A 26,696-nucleotide genomic window follows, 5' to 3' on the forward strand; every position below is an offset into this window, starting at 1 on the left:
GGTCAGGCAGCATCTGACAGGCCGAGTGCGAGGCTTGTGACTGGACTGTGATGACGAAGCCCAGGATAGGAAACAAAGCACGAAAGGGCCGCAAAGGTACACAGGTGTTCAAATGACCAAGAACACTTACCGGTTAACCTCCGGGGCAAGTTTGCCTGCGCGACTCATATCTTGATGGCCGGTTGCTGCAATTCACGATATTGAATTCGGAGAGGATCACGAAAACTCGGTCTTGTCGGCGGTGGTGGGTAAGGGGACGGGGGCGTGCGGCGCGGATGACCGTTCGTTGGGCGCGATAGAAGACAAATGCTTTGGACAATGCAAAACAAGATCGTGTTGAAATCCGAAATCAAAGTCGAGGTGTCGAAGCGATTCTCAAGCCGACGTGGTGGGGATTGTTGAAGGAAGGGATGAGCGACGAACAGCGGAGTTGGGCACGGGAAGACTGATTGCAAGCTGTGGAAAAGACGAAGAACAAGCAAGGTTTTTGCGGCTCGTGGGCATCAGACGAGATTTAGGGAAAGAGCCACTGGAGGGGGCGCACAGTGAGCACAGTGCACCCAACTTATCTCCGCACAAAATTGAAGTGTGGATGTGGCTCAGGAGTGTTTCCAGTTCAGAATGCGCAAAAGTTGGAAAATGCTGGCAGGAAAAGGCGAAAAGGCGACACGAATCGCACTGTGCCAGTCGAGCTCGGACGCCTGTCTCTCCCTTACGCGCACTGTCTCCAGCACTCCCACGTGATTAACTCGGCCAATCAGACCGCGTCCTGCGCTGCTACTCAGGCGGAGATAGTTCTGGCTGACCTAGGGCAGCAGTTTATCTGCAGCGCAGGAGCATTCCTTCGGTCGGCTTCGGTGGATACGGTGCACTTCGCCCCCGCAATGTCGACAAGGCAAGCCTCGACGGCCTTGACCACCTCGCTGAACTCGGCCTTAGTGCCGCGGAGTACAGGCGGCGACAGCGCTGGAGCGATAACTCCGACCGATGACTGTGGGCTTGAAATGGCGAAACCTCACCAGGCCTTGATGGGCATTATGAATCACTGAATGTTGCTGTCTCGTTCATGTCAGGTCCACTAAACGCACCAAACAGACTCCCCCGACGTGATGGACCAACCAAACACGTCAATGCTAGGAAATCATTGGACATTAACTGGCATAACAGTTCCCCAGCCTCCCGAAGCCCTGGCGGTTGTTTCACGCCTCTTGGCCGCCCTAGCGACCCCTTCTGGCACTCATCCCCTGTAACCTCGCCTTCAACCTAGGGCAATGGCTCTGAGAGGGCCAATGGGTGGATGAATGGAAGTGCTATCCAAGAAAAACAAACCAAGCCATTCTTGCCTCCGACCGCCTTCACAACCTCACGCTGTCTTCGACCCTGGATTCTTCGACCACATCGACAACCTCGACCACCACAACAACAGCCAACCGCGACCAGCAAAGCAGCACCGTGACTCCGACTGCGTCACGAAACGATTCGAGTCGTCATTGGCTGCGCTGTTTTTTCTATTTTCAACCGAGACCGACGCTCGCATCGCGTCCAGTATACTTCCTGTGAATCTCTCGATCAAAGTCGCCGGGATGCCGTCGGTGGCTCAGGAAGGCCCCGAGGCTGACGGCCGGAACAACAGCGGTACTGCACATGGCATCTCCGTCCTCGCTAAGAAACGGCGGTGGGATGACAGCTGCAGGGCCAGCGGCGGCACTGTCGGCGGCGGAAACGACGTCGTCACCATCTTCGTGCACGGTTCCGACCACGACCGCGTGGATCAACGCAACACACCTACGACAGGAGCGACAGCTACCTACACTCTCAACCACTTGTCCCCTTCACAACGAAAGATTATCCCTCTCGGAAGCAAAAGGCTTTGCTTGAGCAACAGCAGTGTCGACGACGGCCGGCCATTATCAATATCATCACCTTCGAGAGCCGGCCGTGACTCGCCGTTGTCACACCACCATAGCCTTCCTGCGCAGTCGACAACAGCGCCGTGCCACATCTGCCATCGTAGGCCGCGGCGGAAGGTCGACTTGGACTCGCTCGCCAACTGCGAGGGCTGTGGCCAGAGAACGTGTTTCGTGTGTCTCCGAGAATGTCTCAGTTGGACCGAGAACGAAACCCCGACAGAGTCGACGCATCCATCCCAAAAACAGCTACAGCCTTGGTCTACAACCAGCCATGGCCATCGCCGGATGGTCTGTAGTCGGTGCTGCGTGGAACGCGGCGAGGATGGCGACGTGGTTTGCCTCGGCTGCATGGCTGTGACCGGAGAATAAATGACGAATTTGCGAATGGCATCGCAAAGCATCGAAGGGGAAGGGGACAATGCAACAAGAGGCACTAATGGCTAATGGAAGCCTCTTGTCTTTTGCCTGGACCATTCATTTCCACCACAATGATTCATGTGCCTAGGGATTCTCACTATTTTCATATTTTTTACGCGGGTCAAACAAACGGCGTTGCAAGCACATTAGGGCATTGATGGAGTACGGCTGCTTCTGGTTGTTTTTAATGTCATGACCATTCATGCCTGCCAGCTAGCCTTTTTTTTTATCTTTAATTGGTAGGGCATGGTATCTATTTGCTTCGTTTGTTTCTTCCGCGGCACACGCATAAGTCACGATATCCAGGGCTCATTAAAAGGGGTCGCAGGGCTTTGCTTCCAATGTATATATCGCTTAACATAGAGCACCATCCCTCTCAATGCATTTTGGTTTATTCAAAATAACATTAGCAGCACACGTCCCACATTCTGCCACACCGCGAACGGATTGCTATTGTAGTGTTACCCATCACCAGATCAGTATAAATACCGGTGATTTGGATAGTCTTCTTTCTCAGTCACAAAATTAATGTCAAAACGCAAAAATAGACTCCGTAATGATTCTATACTCATACATATTCTACGCGGATATAAAAAAATAGACACACGAAACAAGGGCAAAGAATGGCAGAATGAATGGTATCCACAGCTCCCCATACGTTATCCCTTCTTTAGTTGTACTGCATGTATGATGCCGTCGAGTTGAACTTGAGGTTCGCCTTGATGACCTTGTCCACCGCACTCAAAAAGTCCTTCTCTGATGCAACCTTCCGTCGGGCACGGATGGCAAACATACCAGCCTCCGTGCACACACTACGCAGCTCAGCACCCGTCGCATTGGGGCACAACCGCGAAATCAGCTCCCACCGGATGTCCCGCTCCACCGACATGCTCTTGGCGTGAATCCGCAGGATGTTGGCGCGGCCCTCGAGGTCGGGCAGAGAGAACTCGATTTTGCGGTCGATACGGCCCGGACGCATCAGCGCAGGGTCCAGTGTGGACGGACGGTTCGTCGCGAACATGACCTTGATGTTGCCACGTGCATCGAAACCGTCCAGCTGCGTAATCAGCTCCAGCATCGTGCGCTGCACCTCGTTGTCACCGCCTGCACCGTCATCGAAACGGGCACCGCCGATGGCGTCGATTTCGTCAAAGAAGATAATGCAGGCCTTCTTTGTCCGTGCCATCTCAAACAGCTCACGCACCATGCGCGCGCCCTCGCCAACGTACTTCTGCACAAGCTCACTGCCAATGACGCGGATGAATGTGGCATCGGTACGGTTGGCCACAGCACGCGCACAAAGTGTCTTGCCTGTACCGGGCGGGCCGTACAGCAGTGCACCCTTGGGCGGGTCAATACCCAGATCGACGAACCGCTCGGGCGACAGCAGCGGCATCTCGACGACCTCGCGCAGTTTCTCGACCTGCTCCTTGGAGCCACCGACATCACCGTAGGTCACATCGGGCTTCTCCTCGACCGTCATCATGGTGACGCTGGCGTCGATCTTGGGTGGCAATGGCAGCAGGATCTGGTACTTGTTGCGGTCGACACCGACGCGCATGCCCTCCTCAATGTCGGTGGGAGCGACACGCTCGCCGAGCTGAACGACAAACTTGGCAATCTGCTTGACGTTGATCACGTACTTGCTCTTGGAGTCGTCGAGTTCATCCGCAATAATCTTCGTGCAGCGGGCCACCTGGAGCGGCTGCTCTTCAGACATGCGTTGCCGGTCTGCGGCGACATCCCACAGATGTGGCGGGGCAAGACCCGTGTCAGACTCTTTGACGCCAATCTTCTCGTCCACACTCTGCTGCTTCTCCTTTATTTGCTGCTCGAGCTTCTTGAGTGCCGCGCCATATGGGGCGGCTCCGTAGGTCTTGAGGACCTGGATGTCCCTAGACAAGCCACGCGTTAGCATCTGCTGCCTCCAACCCTTCCCGACGCTTCTATATTTCGTTTCTTTTTGTGTAGATTGGCTGCGGGACTTACTCATCTGTCAACGGTGCAATCTTCTTCTCCTCGATCTCGTCGTCCGCAAACTTCTTCTGGTATTTCTCCCAGTCCCTGCCGGTTGCGGAAGGCTGCACATGGTATTAGCCGGTCTGTCCAAGGCGTGTTTCGAAATTCACAAGGCGTATGCAAAGCTAATCGGGTCGTCAGAGAGCAGACTCACCATCTTGGCGGATGCGCAATGGCGATGCTCGTTGCAGGAGGGAAGTTGGGTTGAGGAGTGTTCACGGTGAGCTGAGCTTCAGTAAACAGACTCGTTTCGATGTATTCTCGTCTTTGAAAACAACAGTATCGGCTTCCAGCGGATCGATGGCCAGGTCGTCAAGAGGTGTTGGGGCGTTCTGGTGGTAAATTGGTATTGGTAATGATGAAGTTTGGCGAACGTGCTCCCAGGAAGCCAAACGCGGAAAGCAGCGAGTTGAGGCGTTGCCAGCGGCGATTCGCTCTTGCTCAAACAGCGTAATCCGTGCCTGCCTTGGGGAGCTCTGCCGCCCGTTTCCAGCAGAATCCACAACTGCGCGGCATTGGCGCTAGTCCTAATTCACCATCAGCGCACCACCCCTGAACAGTAAGTATGCAATTAGGCGATAAGTGCCGTTTACCCCCCTTAGGATAGTTTTTTTGTGCCTTCCGCGCCCCACCAAACGGTGAATGAGGGAAGCTTGGAGAAGCAGAGAAAAGCTTCGAGGCACCAGCGTTTACAAAGCGACGACAACCCTTAACTCGCTGCCACCATTCACGTTTCGCATTTCCACGACTTTTACCTTTTACAACGGTATCTTCGCCTTCGACATAAACTACTCCATCCTGCAACTCACACACCCGTCGCATATAAACCATGGCAGCAGTGGCTCCGTCGGGCGGAGGCCCATCAAACGCTGCTTTTCGCGTGAGTCTGGCCCCTTTTCGACAGCCGGCCCCGGCGCAGGCCCAGATAGCATTCTGGTGTGCACAACACGTCTAGTAGTTGTCCTCTAACCTATATGTATAGGACAAGGAGAAGCCGTTGGCTGTACGCTCGGCCAACATCGTCGCCGCACGTGGTATGTCGTCCCCGCGACAGGTTGCCCCTATTTGATGTTCGCGGCAGTTACCTTGACCGAGCGGGATCAATGCTGACCTGATGGTTTTTCCTGTCACTATTTAGCTGTCGCCGATGCTATCCGTACCTCCCTCGGCCCTCGCGGCATGGACAAAATGATTCGCAGCGGCAAGGGCGAAACCATCATCACCAACGACGGTAGCACCATGCTCAAGAGCATGGCCGTACTGCACCCCACCGCGAAAATGCTGGTCCAGCTGTCACATGCACAGGATGTTGAGGCTGGTGACGGCACGACGTCCGTTGTGGTTATCTGCGGGAGCCTGCTCGGCGCCGCCGACCGCCTGCTGTCCAAGGGCATTCACCCCTCTGTCATCTCCGAGTCTTTCCAGCGCGCGGCCGCGGCCGCTGTCAAGATCCTGCACGGCATGTCGCAGCCCGTGGCCCTAACCGACACATCTGCGCTGCTGCAGGCCGCCAACACGTCGCTGTCGTCGAAGATTGTGTCCCAGTACGCCAACCTGCTCGGTCCCATGGCCGTCAACGCCGTCACCAAGACGATCGACCTTAAGACGGCCGACAACGTTGACCTGCGCAACATCCGTGTCGTCAAGAAGGTCGGCGGCACAATTGAGGACAGCGAACTGGTCGATGGCCTCGTCCTGACGCAGCCCGTGCTCAAGAACGCCGGCGGCCCCACCCGCATCGAGAAGGCCAAGATTGCCCTGGTTCAATTCCAGCTGTCGCCCCCCAAGCCAGATGCAAGTCCCTCTCATACTCTTGCCAGACCTTGGCCCATTGAATTTATAGAACATTTTGCTAACAGAGTAGATGGAAAACACAATCGCAGTCAACGACTACCGCCAGATGGACAAGATCGTCAAGGAGGAGCGTTTGTACTTGCTGAATATGGTCAAGAAGATCAAGAAGGCCAAGTGCAATGTCCTTTTGATCCAGAAGTCCATTTTGCGTGACGCTGTTAACGAGCTCTCCCTGCACTTCCTGGCCAAGCTTGGCATCCTTGCCATCAAGGACATTGAGCGTGACGAGGTCGAGTTTATCTGCAAGTCTACCGGCTGCAAACCCATTGCCGACATCGACTCGTTCGCTGAGGACAAGCTGGGCAGCGCCGACCTGGTTGAGGAGGTCACGTCCTCGGGCTCGCGTCTCGTCAAGATCACCGGCACGGCCAATGGCTCGGTGTCGGGCTCGTCGTCGTCCTCTGCGTCAGCCAGCGGTTCGGCTGCTGCCGCCGCTGGCATCACAGGCCGCACCGTGTCGGTTGTGGTGCGTGGTGCCAACAGCCTCATTCTCGACGAGGCGGAGCGGTCTCTGCACGACGCTCTGTGCGTGGTGCGGTGCCTGGTCAAGAAGAAGGCGCTGATTGCCGGTGGAGGTGCACCGGAGATTGAAATTGCCGCCCAGCTGAGCAAACAGGCGCGTGCGCTGACGGGCACGGAGGCCATCTGCTGGAAGGCGTTTGCAGAGTCGCTTGAGGTGATTCCGACGACGCTGGCAGAGAACGCCGGCCTGAACCCTATCAAGGTTGTCACCGACCTGCGGCACCGTCATGAGAAGGGCGAGGTGAACGCGGGTGTCAGCATCAAGTCGGGTGGTGTCAACACCAACATTGCCAAGGAGAACGTTCTGCAGCCCTTGTTGGTGAGCACGAGCTCGATCGAGCTGGCGGCCGAGACTGTCAAGATGATTCTGCGGATAGACGACATTGCCCTGAGCAGATAGGGGATGGCTGTACAATATAGTTGGAACGAAGAAAAGAAAAAAGACCGGGCAGTGAGGTTAAAAATATAGACCACGTCATGCACGACGACTACAAACAAAATATTCATGAAATAATACGGTTTTGTACAATGGTTATCAAACGTTAAAATAGAACCACATCCGCTACAACTTTGTTGAGTGACGGCCAATTTTGCAGGGCGCATTTGATATTTGGGAACGTATATATATTCAGACATCTAGATATACAGAATGGCTCGAGGATAAGGCTTTTGTACAGAAATTCGTAGGAGGTATATGAAGGAAGAAAGGTCGTAACGAGTGGGTATATTGCCACGATCAGCTTGGGTACCGAACCCAGTTCTTGCGGCCAACCTAGATAGAGCGTTAGTGGTGACATATTGGTATGAAAGATGAAAAGGCGAAAGAGACAAAGAGACAAAAACAAAAAAGCTGAGGTGCAACCTACCCGCTTCCATTCACGGATGAGCTTGGGCATGTTCAGCATAGCGTTTCTCCGCTCGTCCATCTTGGCGATCATGCGGCGCTCGAAGATGTGGCCCTTGACCGACTGGCCAACACCAGTACCCTTGACCCGCAGGCCGAACTCGACCCGCTTCCGCAGCTTGGTCTCCGGGTTCTTCTCCGACTCCGGCATCAGCTCCGCCACGCCATGATCTCGCGCCATCTTGACAAGGTCTGCCTGCCGCCGCAAGGAGTAGACGGGGTCATGCCACTGGCCCGTCACAGGGTGCTTGGTCGCCTTGAAGGGGTTCGGTGTGTCCTGTTGGTAGCCGGTAGGATTCGCTCCTGCGCCTTGGATTGCCGCCGGGGGGTACCGGGCCAGGAACCGCAGCAGACGCGGCGGGAGCGTCTTGGCCAGCTGGATGTATTGTGCCGGTGACTGTGACGCCATGTTTGCGGGTGCCGTCGTCGATTGTCGTCGTTCGAAACGTGAGGCCGAAGTAGTCCAAAAATTGGCGGTGTTTAGAGCTTGAGAAAAGTCCATTGAAGGTGGGCCCAACCGGCTAACAACACGTGATCATACGTGCTCTTGACTGCAGGCAGCGGAGCTGGATATGTCTCACATTATTGGCCAGATGTATGTTAATAAGTGGGTCTTAGTTTAGGATCGACGCCACAGTTCTTTCGTGAGTACAACATCCGACAAACAAACAACTCCGAGCAAACATTCAATTTTCAGTCGACATACTCCAATACGCTTACATCATAATTCTGTCAACTGCGACGCCTGCGAACCACCATTTGCTACCATGGGGATCGACACGTTTGTTCTCCCGAAGCTCAAGCTCACGAACCTCTCGAAAACAGAGCGAGAAGCACAGCGCGAACAAAAAAAGAAACAAGAAGAGCAGCGCGAAGCCGAGGAGCTACGGGCAAAAAAGGAGCGCGAGGCGCGAAAGGCTGCTGAAGTCCGGGAAGCATTACGGCGAGGCGATTTTGACCGAAAATCGAAGAAGCACACACGGGAAGACGATGGCGACGTCCGGCGCTCTGCCGTGGAGCAGGAACAGTACGACCAGCTGCGGCTGAAGCACTACGGACCTGACAGAACGAAAAGCACATTCGTACCGAGGAACAAGCGACGGCGGCGCGTAAATGAGTTTAACTTTGGATGGGACGACTCGGAAGACACGCGCACAGCACAGCATCTGGCGGACGACGAAGCCGAGCTGGCGCGTCGCAAACCATTTGAGGCACGCCTAACGACGACAAACAGCTTCCACATGTTTTCGCAGGAACCAGAATGGGAGCTTCAGGAGATGATGAAGGCGGACGCCGTCGAGAAGGCCGACCCGGTCCACGGCAAGGAGCGTGCCCGGGCCATCATGGATGCTTACTACCAAGGGCTCGAGCAGCGCGACAAGCCCCTGCATAAGATGAAGCACTGGTCTGAGAAGTCGCTGAGTGAGATGCGCGAGCGCGACTGGCGCATCTTCAAGGAGGACTTTAGCATCTCGACCAAGGGCGGCTCGATTCCGGACCCCATGCGCAAGTGGCGCGAATCGGCGCTTCCGTCCCGGCTGCTGGATGTTGTTGAGAGCGTTGGGTATCATGAGCCGTCGCCTATCCAGCGTGCAGCCATCCCAATTGCCCTGCAAGGCCGCGATCTCATCGGTATCGCCGTGACTGGTTCCGGTAAAACCGCAGCGTTCCTCCTTCCATTGCTCGTCTACATCCAAAAGCTGCCTCCTCTCGATGATTTCTCCAAAAACGATGGTCCCTACGCGCTCATCCTGGCGCCAACGCGTGAATTGGCCCAGCAGATCGAGACCGAGGCGCACAAGTTCGCAACACCATTCGGCTACAAGGTCGTCAGTATTGTCGGCGGCCACTCGCTGGAGGAACAGGCGTTCGCGCTCAGCAACGGCGCCGAGATTATTGTGGCCACGCCCGGCCGTCTTGTCGACTGTATCGAGCGTCGCCTGCTTGTCCTGTCGCAATGTTGTTACGTGATCATGGACGAAGCCGACCGCATGATCGACCTCGGTTTCGAAGAGCCGCTGAACAAGATCCTGGATGCGATGCCGACGGCAAACATCAAGCCCGACACAGACGACGCCGAAGATGCCAAGGCCATGACGCGTTTCCTCGGGGAGCGTACGCGCTACCGCCAGACGATGATGTACACGGCCACCATGCCCCCGATTGTGGAGAAGATTGCCAAGCGGTACCTGCGGCGGCCGGCCATTGTTACCATTGGTAACGCCGGCGAGGCGGTCGACACGGTCGAGCAACGCGTCGAGTTCATTGCTGGTGAAGACCGGCGCAAAGAGCGGCTCAAGGAGCTCATGCACTCGACCCAGTACAAGCCTCCCATCATTGTTTTTGTCAATATCAAGCGAAACTGCGAGATGGTGGCGCGTGACGTGCGCGCGGCCGGTCGGAACCCCGTTACCCTACATGGCAGCAAAACGCAGGAACAGCGTGAGCTGGCGCTCGAAAAGGTCCGCACCGGCCAGGCCGACGTGCTGGTGGCCACGGACTTGGCCGGTCGTGGTATCGACGTCGCGGACGTGTCGCTTGTCATCAACTTCAACATGGCAACGAGCATCGAACAATACACGCATCGTATTGGTCGTACTGGTCGTGCCGGCAAGAGTGGTGTGGCGATTACGTTCCTGGGAAGCGAAGACAACGACGTTCTGTACGATCTCAAGCAAATGATTTCCAAGAGCTCCATTTCCAAGGTGCCAGAGGAGCTGCGGCGGAACGAGGCGGCGCAGCAGAAGCCAAACAAGGCCGGCAAAGGCGGCAACGATTTTGGCGGCGGCGGCAAGAGCAACGGCTTCCGCAACCAGTAGCAGGGGGAAAGGGGGGCTTTTTGTTGGAATTGATTTAAACTTTGCATGGTCACAAGGGAGTTTTATTCTTCATCTCCGGCTTCTATTGCCGACTATTGCGACGACTGGTACACAAAGCTAACGCGAGCATGGCACAGGCGTCTTCTTACGATTTTGGCTCCGTGTAAGTAACGATAATATCGTCGTATTTTGAATAAAGAAATATAGATGAAATAACGCAGTTTAAAAACTACGTAGTCACAATTGTCGCGTAATTTCATATAAAAATCTCAGGTCGCGTCAAGACGCGCCAGGAAAGTAGTTGTATTCCACAAGTCAGTATTCACTTTATCGCACGACTATCGTAATTAAAATTTTAACGACTGTCTAGATACTGAAAATTGAGTAGAAAATGCAGCAAGAGAGGTGACGGGAATGAGGAGGTAGAGACTTGTAGCTATGTCTTCTTCTCCGAGGTTCAGGACGTTTACAATGGACTGTGATCGGGTGTTGCGATGGATGCCAGATCTTGTGGTCTCGTTGGTCTGAGGTCGGCAGTTGTGACTTGTTGCAGCACGTGACGTAATAAGCCGCGCCAGGAGGAGATAGTGAAGACCCCAGTCCCAGTTGGGCCATGTTCTAGACACCTCGCAACCAGGTCTATCATCCCCGTTTTCTCCTGGAACCCATCGCGCCTTCCCCTGTGAGGTCTGGCCCGCCTTCCCTTTTCGCCCCTTCTAAATTAGGCTACAAACCTCCCCATCACAGAGAACAATTCGCATTACAGTGTTCGTCCCGTGCCTTCCTCCTCAACGGAGGCAACTTCGTTCCCGTGCCTTTCTTCCACGTACTCAACTTCTTTCATATTCTTTCTCTTTACGATTTTTGTAGATTGTGCGATCACGCCGAGCCTCACCAACAAGGTCGGAACGTCCAGCTCACGAAGCCGTATTCTGAGACAGCTGCTCCTGACCCTCTTCTCCAGCCCCATCGCCCCTTTCGCCGCTCGTTCCCCTTAGCTCATTTAATATTAAGGTTACCTTTACGGCTTCACTCGCCCACTTCATCGTCGTTTATTTTACTTACCTCGTCTCCTTTCTCGTCTTTCTTTGTTTTCGCTCCTTCTTTTGTCATATGCGTCGTACATCCGCCTGATTCGCTTGAGCTCTGTCCAGTCCATCACCCCCCTGTTAGCGCGATTGAAGAGCATTTCCCCCTTCCTTGTTCTACGCCGGACTACTCGACGTCACCTCGCGTTTTGCCGTCGTCTGCCTACAGTCGTTTCCTTACTCGCGCAAAACATCAACGTCACGTCTACTTCTCTCCTGTACGAATCCTTTCTCGTCGGTTTTGTTCATCGGCTTCGTTTCGTCCTACCGTTCCACGAATCTGCGCAGCCTCGCAGCCACTGTCTCACGCACGCGAAGAGCGATCCAAACGTCAGCCTTATCCTGACTGCACCAGCCCACTGCCCTCGCCAACGCCGCCTTCGTCTGCGCCCCGTCAGCATCACCACATAGCCGCTCCGGCTTCTCTGCACGTCGTAACTTTCAGATGGCAGCGCTAGGGCCGGCCGTTGCTGACCATCTGGCGCAGCGTGCGCCGATGCCGCTCCCTGTCCCGACAAAGGTCAACGACCTGATGCTCCCTCCGCCAGCACCTCCACCACAAGGCCTTCCTCCCGTTGAAAACCGCCCGCCAGCCGATACTGCCGCCGATGGGCCGTTCACAATCCAGACCGTTGTCGCCGCGGCGGGTCTTCCTCCAGTACCGACGTCACCCGGGGGTAACGGCAATGGCTTCACGGTCGTCCAAGTCACCACGACACCATCAGCGGCATCTCCGCCACAACCTACGGCTCCAGACAGCAGCGCGGCCCAGAAGGAAGGCAGTGAGAAGGGACCTGGCCACTCGGACGGCTCTGGCGACTGCCGGCTCATGGGACCCTTTGCAATTTTTGTTCAACTTGGCCTAGGTGGACTGGCGCTTATGTCCCTCGTGTACAAGCGCTGGCGCGAGCGGCCGCAGCGGCCCCTGAAGATCTGGTTCTTTGACGCCTCAAAGCAGGTGTTCGGGTCCGTGCTGGTGCACATGGCCAACGTCTTCATGTCGTTGCTTACATCGGGCCGCTTCTCCATCAAAGTGACACCTGGGGTTGTATCCACTGCGGCGATGCTCTTGCGGCGAGACGACGACAATGGCAGCGTGCCGTACACGCCAAATCCGTGTTCCTTTTACCTCCTCAACCTCGCCATTGATGTAAGTTGTGGATTCCACGTTTATATATATATATTCCCCAGTTCCATGCCCCATTTGTAGCTAACCACACACCAGACGACTCTCGGCATCCCCATTCTCATCTTTCTCCTTCGCCTCGTTACAGCCCTTGTTTCGTACACGCCACTAGGCCAGCCACCCGAGTCCATCCAGTCGGGTAACTACGGCCGGCCGCCCAGCGCGTGGTGGTGGTTGAAGCAGAGCATCCTATACTTCTGCGGCCTGTTTGGCATGAAAATCTGCGTGCTTATTATCTTCATCGTAATGCCATGGATCTCCCACGTTGGTGACTGGGCGCTGGGTTGGACGGACGGCAACGAACAGCTGCAGATCATCTTTGTCATGATGCTGTTCCCGCTCATTATGAACGCCTTGCAGTACTACATAATCGACAGCTTCATCAAGGACCAAACTACGGCGACAGATTCTGGTTCGGGCCCCGACCGTGTCGGTCTATACGACCACTTGTCGGATAGCGCCGACGATGAGGGCTCTGACACCGACGGCGGCGACTCGGATGACGACGTCTACACTGGCAGCAACACCGACAGCAGCAACAGCCTCGAAGGCGGACGGCGGCAGACTGACGAAGTGACGTCACGCAAGCGTGCGGACAGCCTCCTGGTGCCGTCACGCAATGTTACGTCGCGGACAACCAAGTCGAGCAAAAAGGCACGTGTTGCTACGGCTACTGTTGTTTCTGATCCGGAGTACGACCCGGCGGTCGATGGCGATAGCCCGACAATAATCGGCAGCAGCTCTAGCCAACGCACGTCGAACACACCTATTCCCAAGGTGATGTAGCCTTTCCAGAAGCCTTCATCTCGGCTACACTCCTTGTTCCTTGCGTTGATTTTTTCTTTTTCTTTTCCCACTCTGCATGGTCAAGCGAGCTCTTGTGTTTCATTTCAACGTATCTTGGTGTTTTCATTAGTCTGACGGCGTTTCGCTCACTCATTTGTCTTTTTCTTTCTCTCCCTTGCCCATTGCATGCCATTTAGCAACTACATTGGAGGCATCATTCCTTCTTAGTCGGCCTCCTTACCTCTGTTTTTTTTCTGTCATCTTTTCTTTCCTTTGTTTATAATCCTGGCGCTTTTGTATATATTAACCAAGGTATGTACTTCCTTGAGGACCCAAAACTATAGCAGACAATATACATATCCCTCAATTGTTCAGTGCTTGGCTTTCATAATACAGCCATCGATCTCGAAGTAAAAGGTCGGCACATGGTGCTGCTCGTATCGTATGTTCGTGATGTCGACGGCGACTGGAACATGCCCCTCCAAAAACCCCACTGGAAAGTGACAAGGGGCTTAAACGCTGTCGTTTGGCAAAGTCTCAAGTAGCTATCCGCGTTATCGGCTCTAGCGCAGAAAGTCCCTTGCCGCTAGCCTCTTTGCCTGTACCTCTGTGCCTAATTGCGCCTCAAAATACTTACAGCCCGGTCTCGGCCCTATGACAATCTTCACAGTTTTGCTGTTAGCAGAGCCGACTGCGACCATGGTCGCAACTAAAACTTTTTTTTTCTGATTAGATCTTGAACGACATCGATGGGCGCAAGTGCGGCAACAAACATTTAGGTCGTCTTTCTTTTCCTTGCCTCTTTCTACATCACTTCCTTCTCCTCTCTCTCCCCTCTTTTATTGCGCTCCTTCCTTGTCTCTATATACTTGGGTATTGTTCTATTGGCGGAAAGGACCGTTTGCAATTATTCACCCCTTCACCTTATTTCCACTTCAACTTCCGTCGCATCGCCTTTTATTTCGCTCCAGTCCCGGTTACTTCTCGTTCGGCACATCCTCACCTCCGTCTTGGTTTCGTCTCACTCACCCCTCACCCTCGTCCGGCCTTCACTTCGACGACTTCTCCCCCTCTCCGTAACATCGGCCCTTTCTACAAGAGCAGCAGAAACCCTCTGCGTGCTACCTCGAACCAACAGCAATTCCTCACCGGCCACTTGCAGACACCTTCCTGTACCTACTGCCAACATTTCCAGCTCCTCCTTCTTCCTAGCGACGGAAGTGGGAGTGTCCAGTCCCCGGTAGCACGCAACGCCATAACGCAAACAGGGCAAAGGCCGGCCAAGTCACCAACAGGACACCAGGCATATACGTGGTTTCGTCTTGCTGGACAGCTGCCCATCCACGCGTCAACTACCAACAGCTGCCTGTCCAGCCCCCAAGGGGGCTCACCCGCCCCTCGCGGCGGGGGATGCTCATCTTGTTGTGAACTTTGAGAGAGCATAAGAAGCAATTCGACAGTAATTTTCTTCTCGTCGTCGATTAATTTTACGTCTCCCATATACTGTTCCTTCCTTCGATCTTCGATCATCGATATCTTACCTCCCGGCTTTCCTATATACTCGGGTCACATACGCATCAACAATCACCATGGCTGCTGCAGATACCACAACCCCCGGCCACCATGTTCTCGTGGCGACAGAGGCTGCTCCAACCACTGCCCCGGTGAAGCCGCGGGCTGCCGCCCTCGAGGCAACCGAAGACATCCTATACGGATCTGTATGCATAATCTTCTCTTCTCATACATGTTCGTCTTGATATATGCTAACGTCTCCACTCCTTACAGCTTGCTGGAATTGTCGGCAAGTACATTGAGTATCCTTTCGATACCGTCAAGGTCCGTCTCCAGTCGCAGCCCGATCACCTTCCGCTTCGGTACACGGGCCCTCTCGACTGCTTCCGCCAGTCTATTCGTACAGACGGAGTCATTGGCATGTACCGGGGGATCAGCGCTCCACTTGTTGGAGCTGCCCTCGAGACCAGCAGCTTGTTCATGTTTGAGCGTCTTGGTCGCGCCTCGCTTGTCTGGGCGGGTCTTTCCCCGCGCGACGCACCCTTGTCTCTCCCTGCCCTATGGTTCACGGGTGCCTTCTCCGGTGTTTTTACCTCGTTCATCTTGACCCCCGTCGAACTCGTCAAGTGCAAGATTCAGGTGCCGGCCGACTCTCTTCCTTCGGCCGCCGGCTCTGCCACGGGCACGGTCAAGACGGTCAACCGGAACCCTCTTTCTGTCATCCGTGACGTCTACCGATACGGTGGCCTTGCGGGTTTCTGGCATGGTCAGATGGGCACCTTGATCCGCGAGGCCGGTGGCTGTGCGGCCTGGTTCGGCAGCAAGGAGACAACGTCGAAGCTTCTTCGCGAGTACAACATCCGCTCGGCAAAGGCCAAGGCCGATTCGACCCCTGCTACCCTCGCGTCGGTCGCCACTGACCCGCTTCCGCTCTGGCAACAGGCCGTGGCCGGTGCCTCGGCTGGTATGTCGTACAATTTCCTCTTCTTTCCGGCCGATACTGTCAAATCTCGCATGCAGACGTCCCCTCTGGGTAGCTCTTCGATGGTGCCGCGGACTTTTTTTGACGAGGCCAAAGCACTCTACAAACAGGCGGGCATTCGTGGCTTCTACCGGGGCTGTGGTATCACCGTGGTCCGGTCAGCCCCGAGCTCGGCCTTCATTTTCATGGTCTTTGACGGCCTCAAGACTTATATCCCGCTGGCATAGCGGAACATTGCACATATTGCCTACAAAACAGTGTAGCACATACTTGAACATAAATTTCTTTCCTTGGACTGCATGAAGGGACAACTGCTTTCTTTTCCTTGTTACGTTTATACTTTCTTTTGTCATGTACAAGCTGATAGAAGGTCGTCGGCGTTTTGTTCTCTTTATTTTGGACGTTTCTTGCTCCGCATTTGGATTGTTTGGTAACATATAGTTGATTTGTTTCATATTACCACAAGGTCGTGTTCGTCGCATAAATATGCACGGGTGTTTTACATATGATCATATTTAAGTGAGAACCGCTAGGTGGAATACTATTTGACAAAAATATGAAACCACGCATACGTTGGCGACACATCGCAATGGGGGAAAATACGAGGTCAATCATCGATTACCCCATCCTTACTCCTTCTTCGTCGCCTTGGACGATCCGAACGACCAGCCGTTCAGGTAGCCCGTGCCCGCGCTCAGATAAGTCGCAAACGCCAGCCAGGACACGTAAGGCACCATCAGCCATCCGGCCGTCTCAGTGCTCACATTGTCCAGCCACAACGCCGTCAAATAGCCGTTGATACCGAGCAGTGCCACCACGTCCACCGTCGCCTCAACTGGCCGCTTCAGCGAAAAGAAGAGTGGCATCCACGCAAGGTTGAGGCCGAGCTGTAGTGTGTATAAGCCGGCACTGACAGCCTTTGTATGTCCGGAGATGTCCAGTCCTGTAGTTGTTTGTCCGATGGCGAGATGCGCTGCATAGCCCATGGTGCCGTACAAGAGCGTCCAGACGGGTCCAAAGATGCGCGGAGGGGGTCTGAAGGGCGGCTGCTTCAGAGCATTGACTTCAGGGTCGTTTTCTTTGGCTAAGATAGGTGTAAGAGGCTCGATTAGTTTCAAATACTTGCTTGTCTTGTGCAATCGACAGTGGTTGCCTACGCCGCGTGCTGTAGCCAACGGCTGTGCCGAGGGCAATGGGCAGCAGAATAGAAGCTGCCGGGCTGGCGAAGACGTCCTCGGGGAGGGCGAAGTGGTAGACGAAGGACGTCATGGTGATGCTTTCTAGTGCAGCTCGGGGATGAGAGGAGGTCGTCAACGAAGAAAGAATAGAAATGGCGCAAAGCAATAAAATAAAAGAACTGGGCAACGAAAGAAAGCAGCAATCAGTTCGTTATTGATGGTAACAAAAACGAATCGGAGAAGTTCGAGAGCGGCTTATTACAAGTCTTCTCATTACGTCACGTGGAGCCATTTCATCCGATTGCATGAGCCGCTTGCTCCTTCCGTCTTCGCGCGTTGTTCCGCGATCTTTCCCAATAAGTCAAGTTCCCGGCTATCAGCAAATGCACACGAATCGCAATTTCCCCGCTTAACAAACAGATAGAGAGACATAGAAATGATCATTTTGAAGTTTTTATTTTACGTCACCTGTGCTCCTCTTGATGCTCCTCATTGACATCATGAGACTTCAGATTTTCCAAGCTACAATGTTCATCGCAAGAGCTCCAGCTCCAGCTGCAGCTTGCCGTTAGTGTGTTTTGCGCACGCGCCCTGTCTCGACTTTTACCGCCGTCGTGTCCTATTTTTTTGAGTTTCAGCCTCACGTGATTCCGCTAGGCTCAATTTTAGCCAATCAGCGGGCATGCTTGCACCTTAATAGTACCAAAATAGACTAGCGCTGTGCATTAGCCCCTTTGCCCCGTTCCTCCCAGCGGTCCTGCCCCCAGAATGCTGCTCAATCGCGGCGCGACGTTCAACTCTCGTCCCTTTGTTGCTCGTGTCTTGACTTTCTGGCTTCCTCTCTCCGTCGCTGTCCTTCTCACACCTACAACCATCACAACATCCAGGCCCTCGTGAATGTCAAGACGAGCTAGGCTGCCGACTGCATCGCCAGGAGACCATTGTCGCTCTTTGAACCTTTGGTCTCTGCTTCTTCTTTGATTTATCCCCAAGAATTCAATCAGAAAATTGTTCGTTTTCTCTCGTCTTTCTCTTCTTCGTCCGTTCCCTGCCTCCCTCGTCATATGTCGTTTTTCTCCTCCCATCTTCGTTCTCATCGTCTCTTTCTCTAGCCTCTCTTTCTTTTATTCACGTATTCTCCGCCCGGCCTGCCGTGCTCGGTCCCGTACCTTTCTCCTACCTCCGCCTTTTCTCAACGCCCTCTCTGTTCCCATCTCTTGTCTTCGTTTCCTTCCAATTTCAATCTTCTCTTCTTCTTCTTTTACAAATCTAGCTCATACATAACCTTTACCGATCCTATCTCTAACCGCCATCATGTCGCCTATAGCTTTCACGCCTGTAGCTCGCCGTCGCAGCGATGGACTCTTACTTCAGAGCAGACTCAATGCGGTCACCGCCGGATAGATCATGGAACGACGGGCGCAAAGACGATCGTGATCCATTCTACCGTGGTCGGTCTCCAGGTACCTACTACCCCTGCCCTGCGGTGACCCAGAAACAAACATCTTGCAGCTACGTTACTGGCAGTACTGACTGTTCTCTGAATGTGTAGGACAACCCGAGCGGAATCGCCGTCCAGCGCGTTCACGGTCGCCGACCGCCGTTGATCGCTACGAGCCTCGTTCGCGAGTGAGAGACGAATATGGAAATGGAGGTGGCCGGGATCGTGACCGAGACGACCGCCGTCGCATCAACTCACCGCCCGCCAACATCGACCGTTACGTTCCTGGCCAGCCATTGCACTTGGCGACGTCCAGCGGCGGCATCACCACACTGACTCCTCCATTACATCAACAGCCACCGCGCCCGGCCTTGACCAACCCCATGCCGGATCCCCTCACCCTGCCATACCAGGTCGGCTTTTCTTTCTTTGGAGAATGGTGGCGCACAAACGAAAAGATCAAGGAGGAAAATGAGGCCCAAAGAACAGGACGCCGGCCGGAGCGGGAACGCCAGCCCCGAGGCCCTAAGGAAGCCCAAGAGGAGAAGGCCAAGATCCAGGCTGCCTACGACACCTACAAAGAAGAAGTGCAGGGCAAGATGGCCACGGCTTTTGTCAAGCAGCATAAGGACGAGCAGTGGTTTATTGAGCGCTACGTCCCGGCCGTCCGCGACCCGTTACGGCAACAGCTCGCAGAGGTCCGCAAGAGCTTTTATTCCCAGTGGGAACAAGATCTTGATACAGGCCTTTTCGACGAGTTCACCCTTGAGGGCGTGTCGAAGAGCGATACTCTTGCCGTCGCCGCTGCGGCTGAAAAGGAAGAGGGCGAGGCTGCGGCCAACGATGTTCTGGGAGTGGGCGATTTGGTCCCCGCAGTGGCTGCCGCCGATATTCGGGACGAATCTCTGACTGCGCCGACATTGTTGATCAAGACGATAGCGCCGACCGTCAGCCGCCAAAACCTGGAGAACTTCTGCCGTGAGCATCTCGGTGAAGGCGAGGGTGGCTACCGCTGGCTCTCGTTGAGTGACCCCAATCCTGGAAAACGTTACCATCGCATCGGGTGGATTATGCTTAACCCAGGCCCCGAGGGCGGCTTTCCTGTCCAAGATGAGGACGGCAACGTGGACATAGAGAATCCAGCGACCGTTCCCGTTGCCGAGCGGGCGCTCGAGGCCGTCAACAGTAAGACAGTCAAGGACGAGGTCCGCGGTGACTTTACGTGCCACGTGGGCGTACATAACCCACCGACAAATTTCCGAAAGAAGGCGTTGTGGGACCTCTTCTCGGCACCGGAACGCATCGACAGAGATCTGCATCTTGTCCAGCGCCTTGTGGCCAAGTTCGAAGCCGATGTTGACTCGACTTTTAATGGTGTGTTCAAGGTCGAGGAAAAGGTCGAGGAGCTTCGCCACACAGGCCGACTCCAGCCCGTCCATGTTTCCAGCACTCGGCCTGCTGCAGCCAAGAAGAGAAAGGTCCAGAAGAGCCGTCGTGTCGACATGGATGTGAACCTGGATTTTGAGGTTGGCGGTGATGACGAGATGGACGACATCGAAGATGGTGAGGAAGACGAGGAAGAAGAAGATGGCGAGGAGCTGGAAGATGGTGTTGTCGTAGACGATGTCGATGACGAGTATGTGCTCGGCCAGAAGAAGCAGCTTGATCTTCTGATTGAGTACCTGCGGCGTGTCTTCAACTTCTGCTTCTTCTGTGTGTTTGAGAGCGACTCCGTGCATGAGCTGACGCGGAAGTGCCCGGGAGGACATCTGCGCCGGCCGCGGAGCTCGTTGACCCCGGCGGCCCTGGAGGTGGCACGGGCTTCTGCACACGGGGAGCCGTTCCCGGTCAAGCGCCACGATCCCTCGTCATCGGCAGACGCTGAGGAGGGTGAACTGCCCGACGAGGGTGGCCGGGGCGGCGCTGGTGGTGACAAGGGCAGCGGTGGCAAGGGCCGCGCCAGCTTACCAAAGGCTGAGCAGCAGCTACTGCGCGCCTTTAACTGGGTCAAGACATTTGAGGAGAAGATCAGTCAAGTGCTGGACCCCGGATCGACTGACCTACGCAAGTTCGGCGGTAAGCCTCTGGACGACGCCATGAACGACGAGCTCGCAAACCACGTCAAGCAAGAAGATGAGCACAAGTATCGATGCAAACTCCCCGAATGCACGAAGCTGTTTAAGGAGGAACACTTTTGGCGGAAGCATGTCGAGAAGCGCCACAGCGAGTGGTATGAAGCGTTGAAAGCCGATGTGAGTAACCCTGACCATTCTCTCTGATTACTGCTTTTGTATTCTCCGTGCTAAACTTGCCCTTTCAGCTTGAATTGGTGAATGCCTACGCGGCCGATCCGGCGCACATCGCACCGTCCCGGACAGACGCCAGCTCTAATGGGCATTTTTCGGCGGGTGCAGGACAGACACCTACGGGCACACCCCGCGGCTTCAACCTGCACAACTACAACCTCAGCGCGGCTGGCGGCCTGCCGTCCATACCAGGCTTCCCTGGTCCTGGCGGCAACAGCGGGTTTAACATGTTCAACCCAGTTGCTATGCAGGTGCCAGGTAGTTGGCAAAGCCCCGTGGGTGGCAGCCCCGGGGGACCCGGGCCCATCCGCCGGGGTGGCGGGACTCGGCACAACAACAACCGGACGGGCCCCTACGACCGTCGGCCCATGCGCTGGAACCCTGACAGCGGTATCACTGGCGGGTCCCCGATGTACGGTGGAGGTGGCGGCCGTGGCGGGCGCAATGGAGGTGGTGGTCCTGGTGGATTCGCTGTCGGCGGCGCTGTCGGTCTGCCTGGACGCTGGGACGGTGCTGGTGGTGGCTCCGCTGTCGGCCCGCGTGAGGCGATCCAGGGCCGGACAATCAAGAGCTACGACGACTTGGATCAGGCTGGCAACGGCGCCGGTGGTGAGCTGAACTACTAGAACAGTTAAGAGATTATCACAGGTGACGGAAAGAGAACAGGGCATGGAAAATGATTGGACGTTTCAAAGGGAATCTTTGTTGGAGTGTAAGAATTTTTACGTAGCAAAACGCGAATCAAAGTATCTAAACTAGTTTTGGAGACGTTCGAAAACATATTTTGGTGCAGAACTTCCTGATATTTTGAAGTGTGGTGTTTGTTCGTGTTGGTGTTGCTTAGTCATTTGCCTCAACAGTAAAATTTTCCGCGTTGATGCTTGGAGAATCTACAAAATATATAAGTCTTTTATTTACGCCTTCTGGGGGTTCATTGAGTGCAGTTAGTATTTTCATATTTCTCGACAAACTCTACGCATAGCTCACAAATTACCTTTTTTTTTTTTTTTTTTTCAGTAACCGAACTATTTTTAATATTCCGAGCTGTGGCTGTTTCTGTGAACAGCACCTTCAGAATTTATTTCACACCCACTCCAACCCTCCAATCATGGCCGACTCACGAAAGACGCCGTGGCTCGTTCTCGGCCTGGACCCCTCGTGGTTCACATCGACGCCGAATGCTTCCCCGGATGCAGGTTCTTCTTCATCGCCGGCAGACCAAGCAACTCGTGCTGCCCTCGTGCGCCGCGCCTACCGCCGCGCCCTTCTACAGCACCACCCGGACAAGCACATGCGCACAGGCGCCCAGCCTGCGTCTGCCTTTACTGTCGACGACATTAAGGCCGCCTACATTGCCCTGGGTGGGGACAGCGCGGGTGGAACGGCACCCCCCGTCGCCGGGGCGCTGGAGAGCGCCTCGGCCGCCCTCGAGCCAACCGCTACGGGGCTCGAGATTGTCGACCTCGACGAGCTGCCGTATGACGAGGCCACGCAGACATGGTACCGGGCTTGCCGGTGCGGCAACCTGCGAGGGTACGCATTTAGTGAGCAGGATTTGGAGGAAGAGCTGGACGCGGAGGCGATGGAGGAGCTGCTCGTGGGCGGAGAGGCCACGACGACAATACCAGCCGGCGAACTCCTGGTAGGGTGCCAGGACTGCAGTTTGTGGCTGTGTGTACACTTTGCTGTGGCGCCAGATGGGGGCGAGGACGACGATGACGACGTGGCGGAGGAAGCTTGATCCAGCGGCCTTGACAGTCACAGCCAAAAAACAAAAGTGCAGCGTATTGTCCTTTAGCCATGCATATATGTATTACGGGAGCGGTCAGAATATTTATGGCCTGCATGGACCGAGCGTCCACGGGCCGCAACTGTCGAAATACGAATTAATACCAATCGTGTTTGAAGAGATGTTATGCCAACCGTTTGTACGTTTGAACGCACCCGGGTTCATAGAGTATTCCAGAGCCTTTTCTCAATCCACTTTACAACGGCTGACTGATTTGTGTTGCATGAACATAGTACGAACTGTTTAATTTGTAGCTACGAGAAACACAGCTTGAAGACCAGCGATATGTACAGTTACTTATAAGAAAAATGGCAACATGATGTGACTGGAACTACACACGCGAAAGAGTAGGGGCGGGTTTGAGAGATATCACCACAATGGGAATTCTTTGATATATTTGGAAAATTATCTTTTTTTTGTAAGTTTTTTTTCTTCGCCTCTTGATCTTTTTCTTGTCGACCTCAAAAAATGAGATTGGGAAAACAAGTACAAAAAAGAAGACCGAGATAAAAGTCGTGAAAAAAGTTTGGTTTGGGGGAATTTTGTAAGACAGCGGGGGGAAGGGGGGGGGGACGGGCTCGAAGGAAGGGAAAATATTGTGACTCGCACAGCATATGAAATCATGCACAATTTCTTGTGTAGTTTTTTTCTTTCCGTTTTTCAGTGAAAAAGACGAAAACCCCTTCCTTCTTTCCTTTGTGCACACACACTCCGAAGACACCGGCCAGAATCCGCCGCAAATTCAACAATCAAAAGATCAACCGAGAACCGGGCGAGAAAAAGCAACCCAAGAAAGGAAAGTACACGATTGCGTCCATTTTTGGTTTACTCGGCCTTGGGCTCCTCCGCGGCCGGGGCCGCCTCGGCAGCCTTGGGCTCTTCCTGGGTGGCGGCGGCGGCCTCGGCGGGGGCAGCCGCGGGCTCTGCCTCGGAAGACGTCCAGAGGGTCTGCAGTTAGGGTAAGAAATGGGTTAGTAGACTGTTCGTGTTTGTACAATGGCACTGGTTAATGAGGGGTCCCGGATCCGAAAAGTCCTTACAAGGTTGTCGCGCAGCAGCTGCATGATGAGAGTCGAGTCCTTGTAGCTCTCCTCGCTCAATGTGTCGAGCTCTATTAAATGGCGGGGTTAGCGGGTTTTGATTCTTGGCAAATTTGGACCCGGCAACGCTGGGTCATGCAATGACAGAAAAATACGCACCGGCAATCGCATCGTCGAAGGCCTGCTTGGCCAGGTGGCAGGCCTGGTCGGGGGCATTGAGGATCTCGTAGTAGAAGACGGAGAAGTTCAGCGCAAGACCAAGGCGAATGGGGTGGGTAGGCGGCAGCTCGGTCTGGGCGACCTCGGTGGCGGCCTTGTAGGCCTCGAGCGACTTGTCGGCGGAGTCCTTGCGTCTGTCGCCGATGGCGAACTCGGCCAGGTAGCGGTGGTAGTCGCCCTTCATTTTGTGGTAGAAGACCTTGGACTCGCCGGTCTTGGCAGAGGGGATCAGGTGGTCGTCGAGAACCTTGAGGATGTCGTCGCAGATGCCGGCAAGCTCCTCCTCGATCTTCTGGCGGTACTCCTTGATAAGGGTGACCTGGGAAGAGTTGCCCTTGGATTCCTCCTTCTGCTCAATGGAAGTGACGATTCTCCACGACGCACGGCGGGCACCGATGACGTTCTTGTAGGCGACGGACAGCAGGTTGCGCTCCTCAACGGTCAAGTCCTGGTCCTTGGAGGCGACAATCTTCATGTTGTCGACCATCTCTGTAGAGAGGCAAAAAGCGGCGCGTTAGCAGGCGTGTTCGATTGGTAAAGTTGGATCCGGCTTGAATCAGGCCAAAGCAGACGCTGAGCTGTCCCTTTGCGCTCTACCTCGAGCATCTCCATTGTTTCTGCCAAATTCAAGAAGCCGTTCTATAGCAGTCGTGTAGTAATGACGTACCCTCGTAGCGCTCAGCCTGCTCAGCGAGCTTGGCGAGGTAGACAGCATCTTCGTGACCCATTGTGGCGGTAATGTGACTGAAACTGTACGTTAGCACGATGAAACCATGAATTTAGTTCGCAAAGTGCAGTAGGCGCGAATGCGATGCTCAAAACTTGAACCGCGGATAACTGGCAACGCAACACAATCTTCAACTGTTGCAGCATCCATCTGCGCCAGGAGAAGGGAGGAAACAGAACAGGACAGGCGAATCAAAAGTGAAGGGGAGGGGGGTAACGTAGGCAAAAAGAAATTGGCAAGCGGTCACATAGTCAGACAAGAGAGACGAACAGGTTGATGGAGAAATCGATAGACAGGAATTGCTGGAAAGGAGTACGGCACTGGACAGGAAAAGAAGGTGGTGTTGGTGTTTGTTGCGGTGTTGACGATATGCAGGAGGTAGATTGTTGAGCGAGGTGAGAGGAGGCGAAGGAAAGGAGTTAGGAGGCGGAGTGAACAGTAAGGGCAGATTGGAAGGAGAGGTCAGGTGGAACAAGGCGAGCAAAAAGAGGGCCAGGCGGCAGTGTGAGTGAAAAAAAGGAGGCTCTCCCCGCTCCTCTCTCATCTGGCCGATGCGGTGGGGTCCGCGCAAATGTGGCGCTAAGGTGGACAGGTGGACAAGCAGCAACGCTGGCAAGGCCAACCAACAGCGCAGGACAACCCGCGACCAAGCCAACCGAGTATTAAGCCCGCGCTGCATCTGCAAACAGCGCAACGCGAGGCCGTGATCCGTGCAAAATGCCTTATTGCGCTTCGTCCGATCGATTTTGTACAATCGCAGACGAAATAGACGCGCAAGCTGGAACAGCCAACCACGCCAGAGAGCTAGGCGCAGCTGGACAAGCTGCCGGCTTCGGCATCCCGCTCACTGGTCTTTTTTGTCCTTGTTTGCAACCCCTGTGCGAACAGAGGAAGCGGGAATGAGCGGCGGCCAATTGAGGATGTGGCGTGCCGGACGAGGGCGAGCATGAGCATGATGGGGGGGCCGGTCGATGCGAACGGTCACGGTGGTTCGCCGGTCTCTATGGTCTCGCGGTAGATTGGGCGCAACGCTGTGCTGTTGCATGTTGCGCTTGTCTCGTCGCCTGCGGGCAATCGCGGGGAATGGGCAGAGGAAAAGGCATGGAAGCATATAGTTTGGCGAGGAAAGAGAGGGCATGGGTAAGGGGCAGCGGACGACGAACATGGGTTTCGTCGTCGTGGGTTATGATAGATTGACGAAATTGACTCTGCAAGACAGAAAGAAGCATTGTGTGAATTCCTGTAGGGCTGATACGTACCTTGAAGAGAAGGGGAAATGTAAGACGGTGAAGGGTATCGAAGACGGTGTTAGTTGAGCGTGGTGTTGGAGTGGTGGTCGATGGTTGAATGGTTGGGAAGATAATTAGGAAGAAGAAAGAAGTGTAAAAGAAGGCGAAAATGCGTTTGAGGCAGGAAATTTGGAGAATTTGGGAGTGGTGTTGCTGTCTGTTTTGGTTGACGCGATTTGTTGGTGAAAGGGAGCCAGACTGGGAAGGAAGGAATCAGGAAAATGCGGCGTTAGGGGGGGGGGGGCGTAGGAGAGGGGTGCTCTAGCAGGCGGAAGGGAGGAAGGAGGGGCGTGGGATATGGCAGGTAACGGGCAACTAGGGCAGGAGCGAACAGGAACGGCAAATCCAGTGCAGTGCCTCAGTGCACTTTTCAGTGGGCTGTTTCGTTGGAATTACAGGGGCTCCCGGTCGCAATAATGCGCTGCACTGATACAAAGCGGAAGGTGAAGGGACCGTGGAAGTTCGGGTACCGACCGTTAAAGCCAGGGCGCGTGGGACTTTTTAGCCCCAGATTTTGACCATTTCCACACCGCACATTTGATCCCTTAGAGTAGAATGCAATTTTGCAAAGCGTCGTATTGTCGTACACTGCATCTTCGTGTGTTTGGATGTACTGGCTTTGCATTTCTCGTGAGAAAGCATCCCCCGTTTCCGGCCAGTTGCTCCTTCCTCCTGGCCTGGCCCTGGTTTGAAAGCGCCGCACGCCTG

General features: G+C 54.5%; 11 protein-coding genes across 11 annotated transcripts; 7 read left to right on the top strand and 4 right to left on the bottom strand.

Moving 5' to 3' along the window:
- Positions 1–1,301: 1,301 nt before the first annotated feature.
- SPSK_06468 (uncharacterized protein) lies at positions 1,302–2,279 on the top strand (the record flags this gene model as incomplete). The annotated part of the gene is made up of 1 exon (XM_016733174.1): positions 1,302–2,279. The coding sequence occupies one exon, from the start codon at positions 1,302–1,304 to the stop codon at positions 2,277–2,279; it is 978 nt and encodes a 325-aa protein (XP_016592129.1).
- Positions 2,280–2,997: 718 nt separating this feature from the next.
- On the bottom strand, positions 2,998–4,503 carry SPSK_06253 (26S proteasome regulatory subunit T1; the record flags this gene model as incomplete). Its single annotated transcript, XM_016732959.1, has 3 exons — positions 2,998–4,273; positions 4,317–4,408; positions 4,501–4,503. 3 exons carry the CDS (start codon positions 4,501–4,503, stop codon positions 2,998–3,000), a joined length of 1,371 nt encoding a protein of 456 aa, XP_016592130.1.
- Positions 4,504–5,175: 672 nt separating this feature from the next.
- On the top strand, positions 5,176–7,122 carry SPSK_06075 (T-complex protein 1 subunit delta; the record flags this gene model as incomplete). The annotated part of the gene is made up of 4 exons (XM_016732783.1): positions 5,176–5,226; positions 5,329–5,380; positions 5,485–6,144; positions 6,230–7,122. 4 exons carry the CDS (start codon positions 5,176–5,178, stop codon positions 7,120–7,122), a joined length of 1,656 nt encoding a protein of 551 aa, XP_016592131.1.
- A 336-nt stretch (positions 7,123–7,458) lies between these two features.
- SPSK_06649 (60S ribosomal protein) lies at positions 7,459–8,035 on the bottom strand (the record flags this gene model as incomplete). Its single annotated transcript, XM_016733350.1, has 2 exons — positions 7,459–7,494; positions 7,589–8,035. The coding sequence occupies 2 exons, from the start codon at positions 8,033–8,035 to the stop codon at positions 7,459–7,461; spliced, it is 483 nt and encodes a 160-aa protein (XP_016592132.1).
- A 358-nt stretch (positions 8,036–8,393) lies between these two features.
- Positions 8,394–10,445, top strand: SPSK_06049 (ATP-dependent RNA helicase DDX23/PRP28; the record flags this gene model as incomplete). The annotated part of the gene is made up of 1 exon (XM_016732757.1): positions 8,394–10,445. The coding sequence occupies one exon, from the start codon at positions 8,394–8,396 to the stop codon at positions 10,443–10,445; it is 2,052 nt and encodes a 683-aa protein (XP_016592133.1).
- Positions 10,446–11,978: 1,533 nt separating this feature from the next.
- Positions 11,979–13,505, top strand: SPSK_06246 (vacuolar membrane protein; the record flags this gene model as incomplete). Its single annotated transcript, XM_016732952.1, has 2 exons — positions 11,979–12,683; positions 12,759–13,505. The coding sequence occupies 2 exons, from the start codon at positions 11,979–11,981 to the stop codon at positions 13,503–13,505; spliced, it is 1,452 nt and encodes a 483-aa protein (XP_016592134.1).
- Positions 13,506–15,094: 1,589 nt separating this feature from the next.
- SPSK_06409 (mitochondrial ornithine carrier protein) lies at positions 15,095–16,226 on the top strand (the record flags this gene model as incomplete). The annotated part of the gene is made up of 2 exons (XM_016733115.1): positions 15,095–15,223; positions 15,291–16,226. The coding sequence occupies 2 exons, from the start codon at positions 15,095–15,097 to the stop codon at positions 16,224–16,226; spliced, it is 1,065 nt and encodes a 354-aa protein (XP_016592135.1).
- A 402-nt stretch (positions 16,227–16,628) lies between these two features.
- Positions 16,629–17,268, bottom strand: SPSK_06627 (benzodiazapine receptor; the record flags this gene model as incomplete). The annotated part of the gene is made up of 2 exons (XM_016733329.1): positions 16,629–17,083; positions 17,157–17,268. 2 exons carry the CDS (start codon positions 17,266–17,268, stop codon positions 16,629–16,631), a joined length of 567 nt encoding a protein of 188 aa, XP_016592136.1.
- Positions 17,269–18,534: 1,266 nt separating this feature from the next.
- Positions 18,535–21,550, top strand: SPSK_05904 (arsenite resistance protein Ars2; the record flags this gene model as incomplete). Its single annotated transcript, XM_016732613.1, has 3 exons — positions 18,535–18,640; positions 18,730–20,870; positions 20,939–21,550. The coding sequence occupies 3 exons, from the start codon at positions 18,535–18,537 to the stop codon at positions 21,548–21,550; spliced, it is 2,859 nt and encodes a 952-aa protein (XP_016592137.1).
- A 482-nt stretch (positions 21,551–22,032) lies between these two features.
- Positions 22,033–22,665, top strand: SPSK_06632 (heat shock protein DNAj; the record flags this gene model as incomplete). The annotated part of the gene is made up of 1 exon (XM_016733333.1): positions 22,033–22,665. The coding sequence occupies one exon, from the start codon at positions 22,033–22,035 to the stop codon at positions 22,663–22,665; it is 633 nt and encodes a 210-aa protein (XP_016592138.1).
- Positions 22,666–23,538: 873 nt separating this feature from the next.
- SPSK_06387 (tyrosine 3-monooxygenase/tryptophan 5-monooxygenase activation protein) lies at positions 23,539–24,700 on the bottom strand (the record flags this gene model as incomplete). The annotated part of the gene is made up of 4 exons (XM_016733093.1): positions 23,539–23,661; positions 23,754–23,824; positions 23,913–24,461; positions 24,640–24,700. 4 exons carry the CDS (start codon positions 24,698–24,700, stop codon positions 23,539–23,541), a joined length of 804 nt encoding a protein of 267 aa, XP_016592139.1.
- Between the last annotated feature and the right edge of the window lie 1,996 nt (positions 24,701–26,696).

The sequence above is a fragment of the Sporothrix schenckii genome (genome assembly GCF_000961545.1).
Source record: "Sporothrix schenckii 1099-18 chromosome Unknown Cont38, whole genome shotgun sequence".
NCBI classification, from domain to species: Eukaryota; Fungi; Ascomycota; class Sordariomycetes; order Ophiostomatales; family Ophiostomataceae; genus Sporothrix; species Sporothrix schenckii.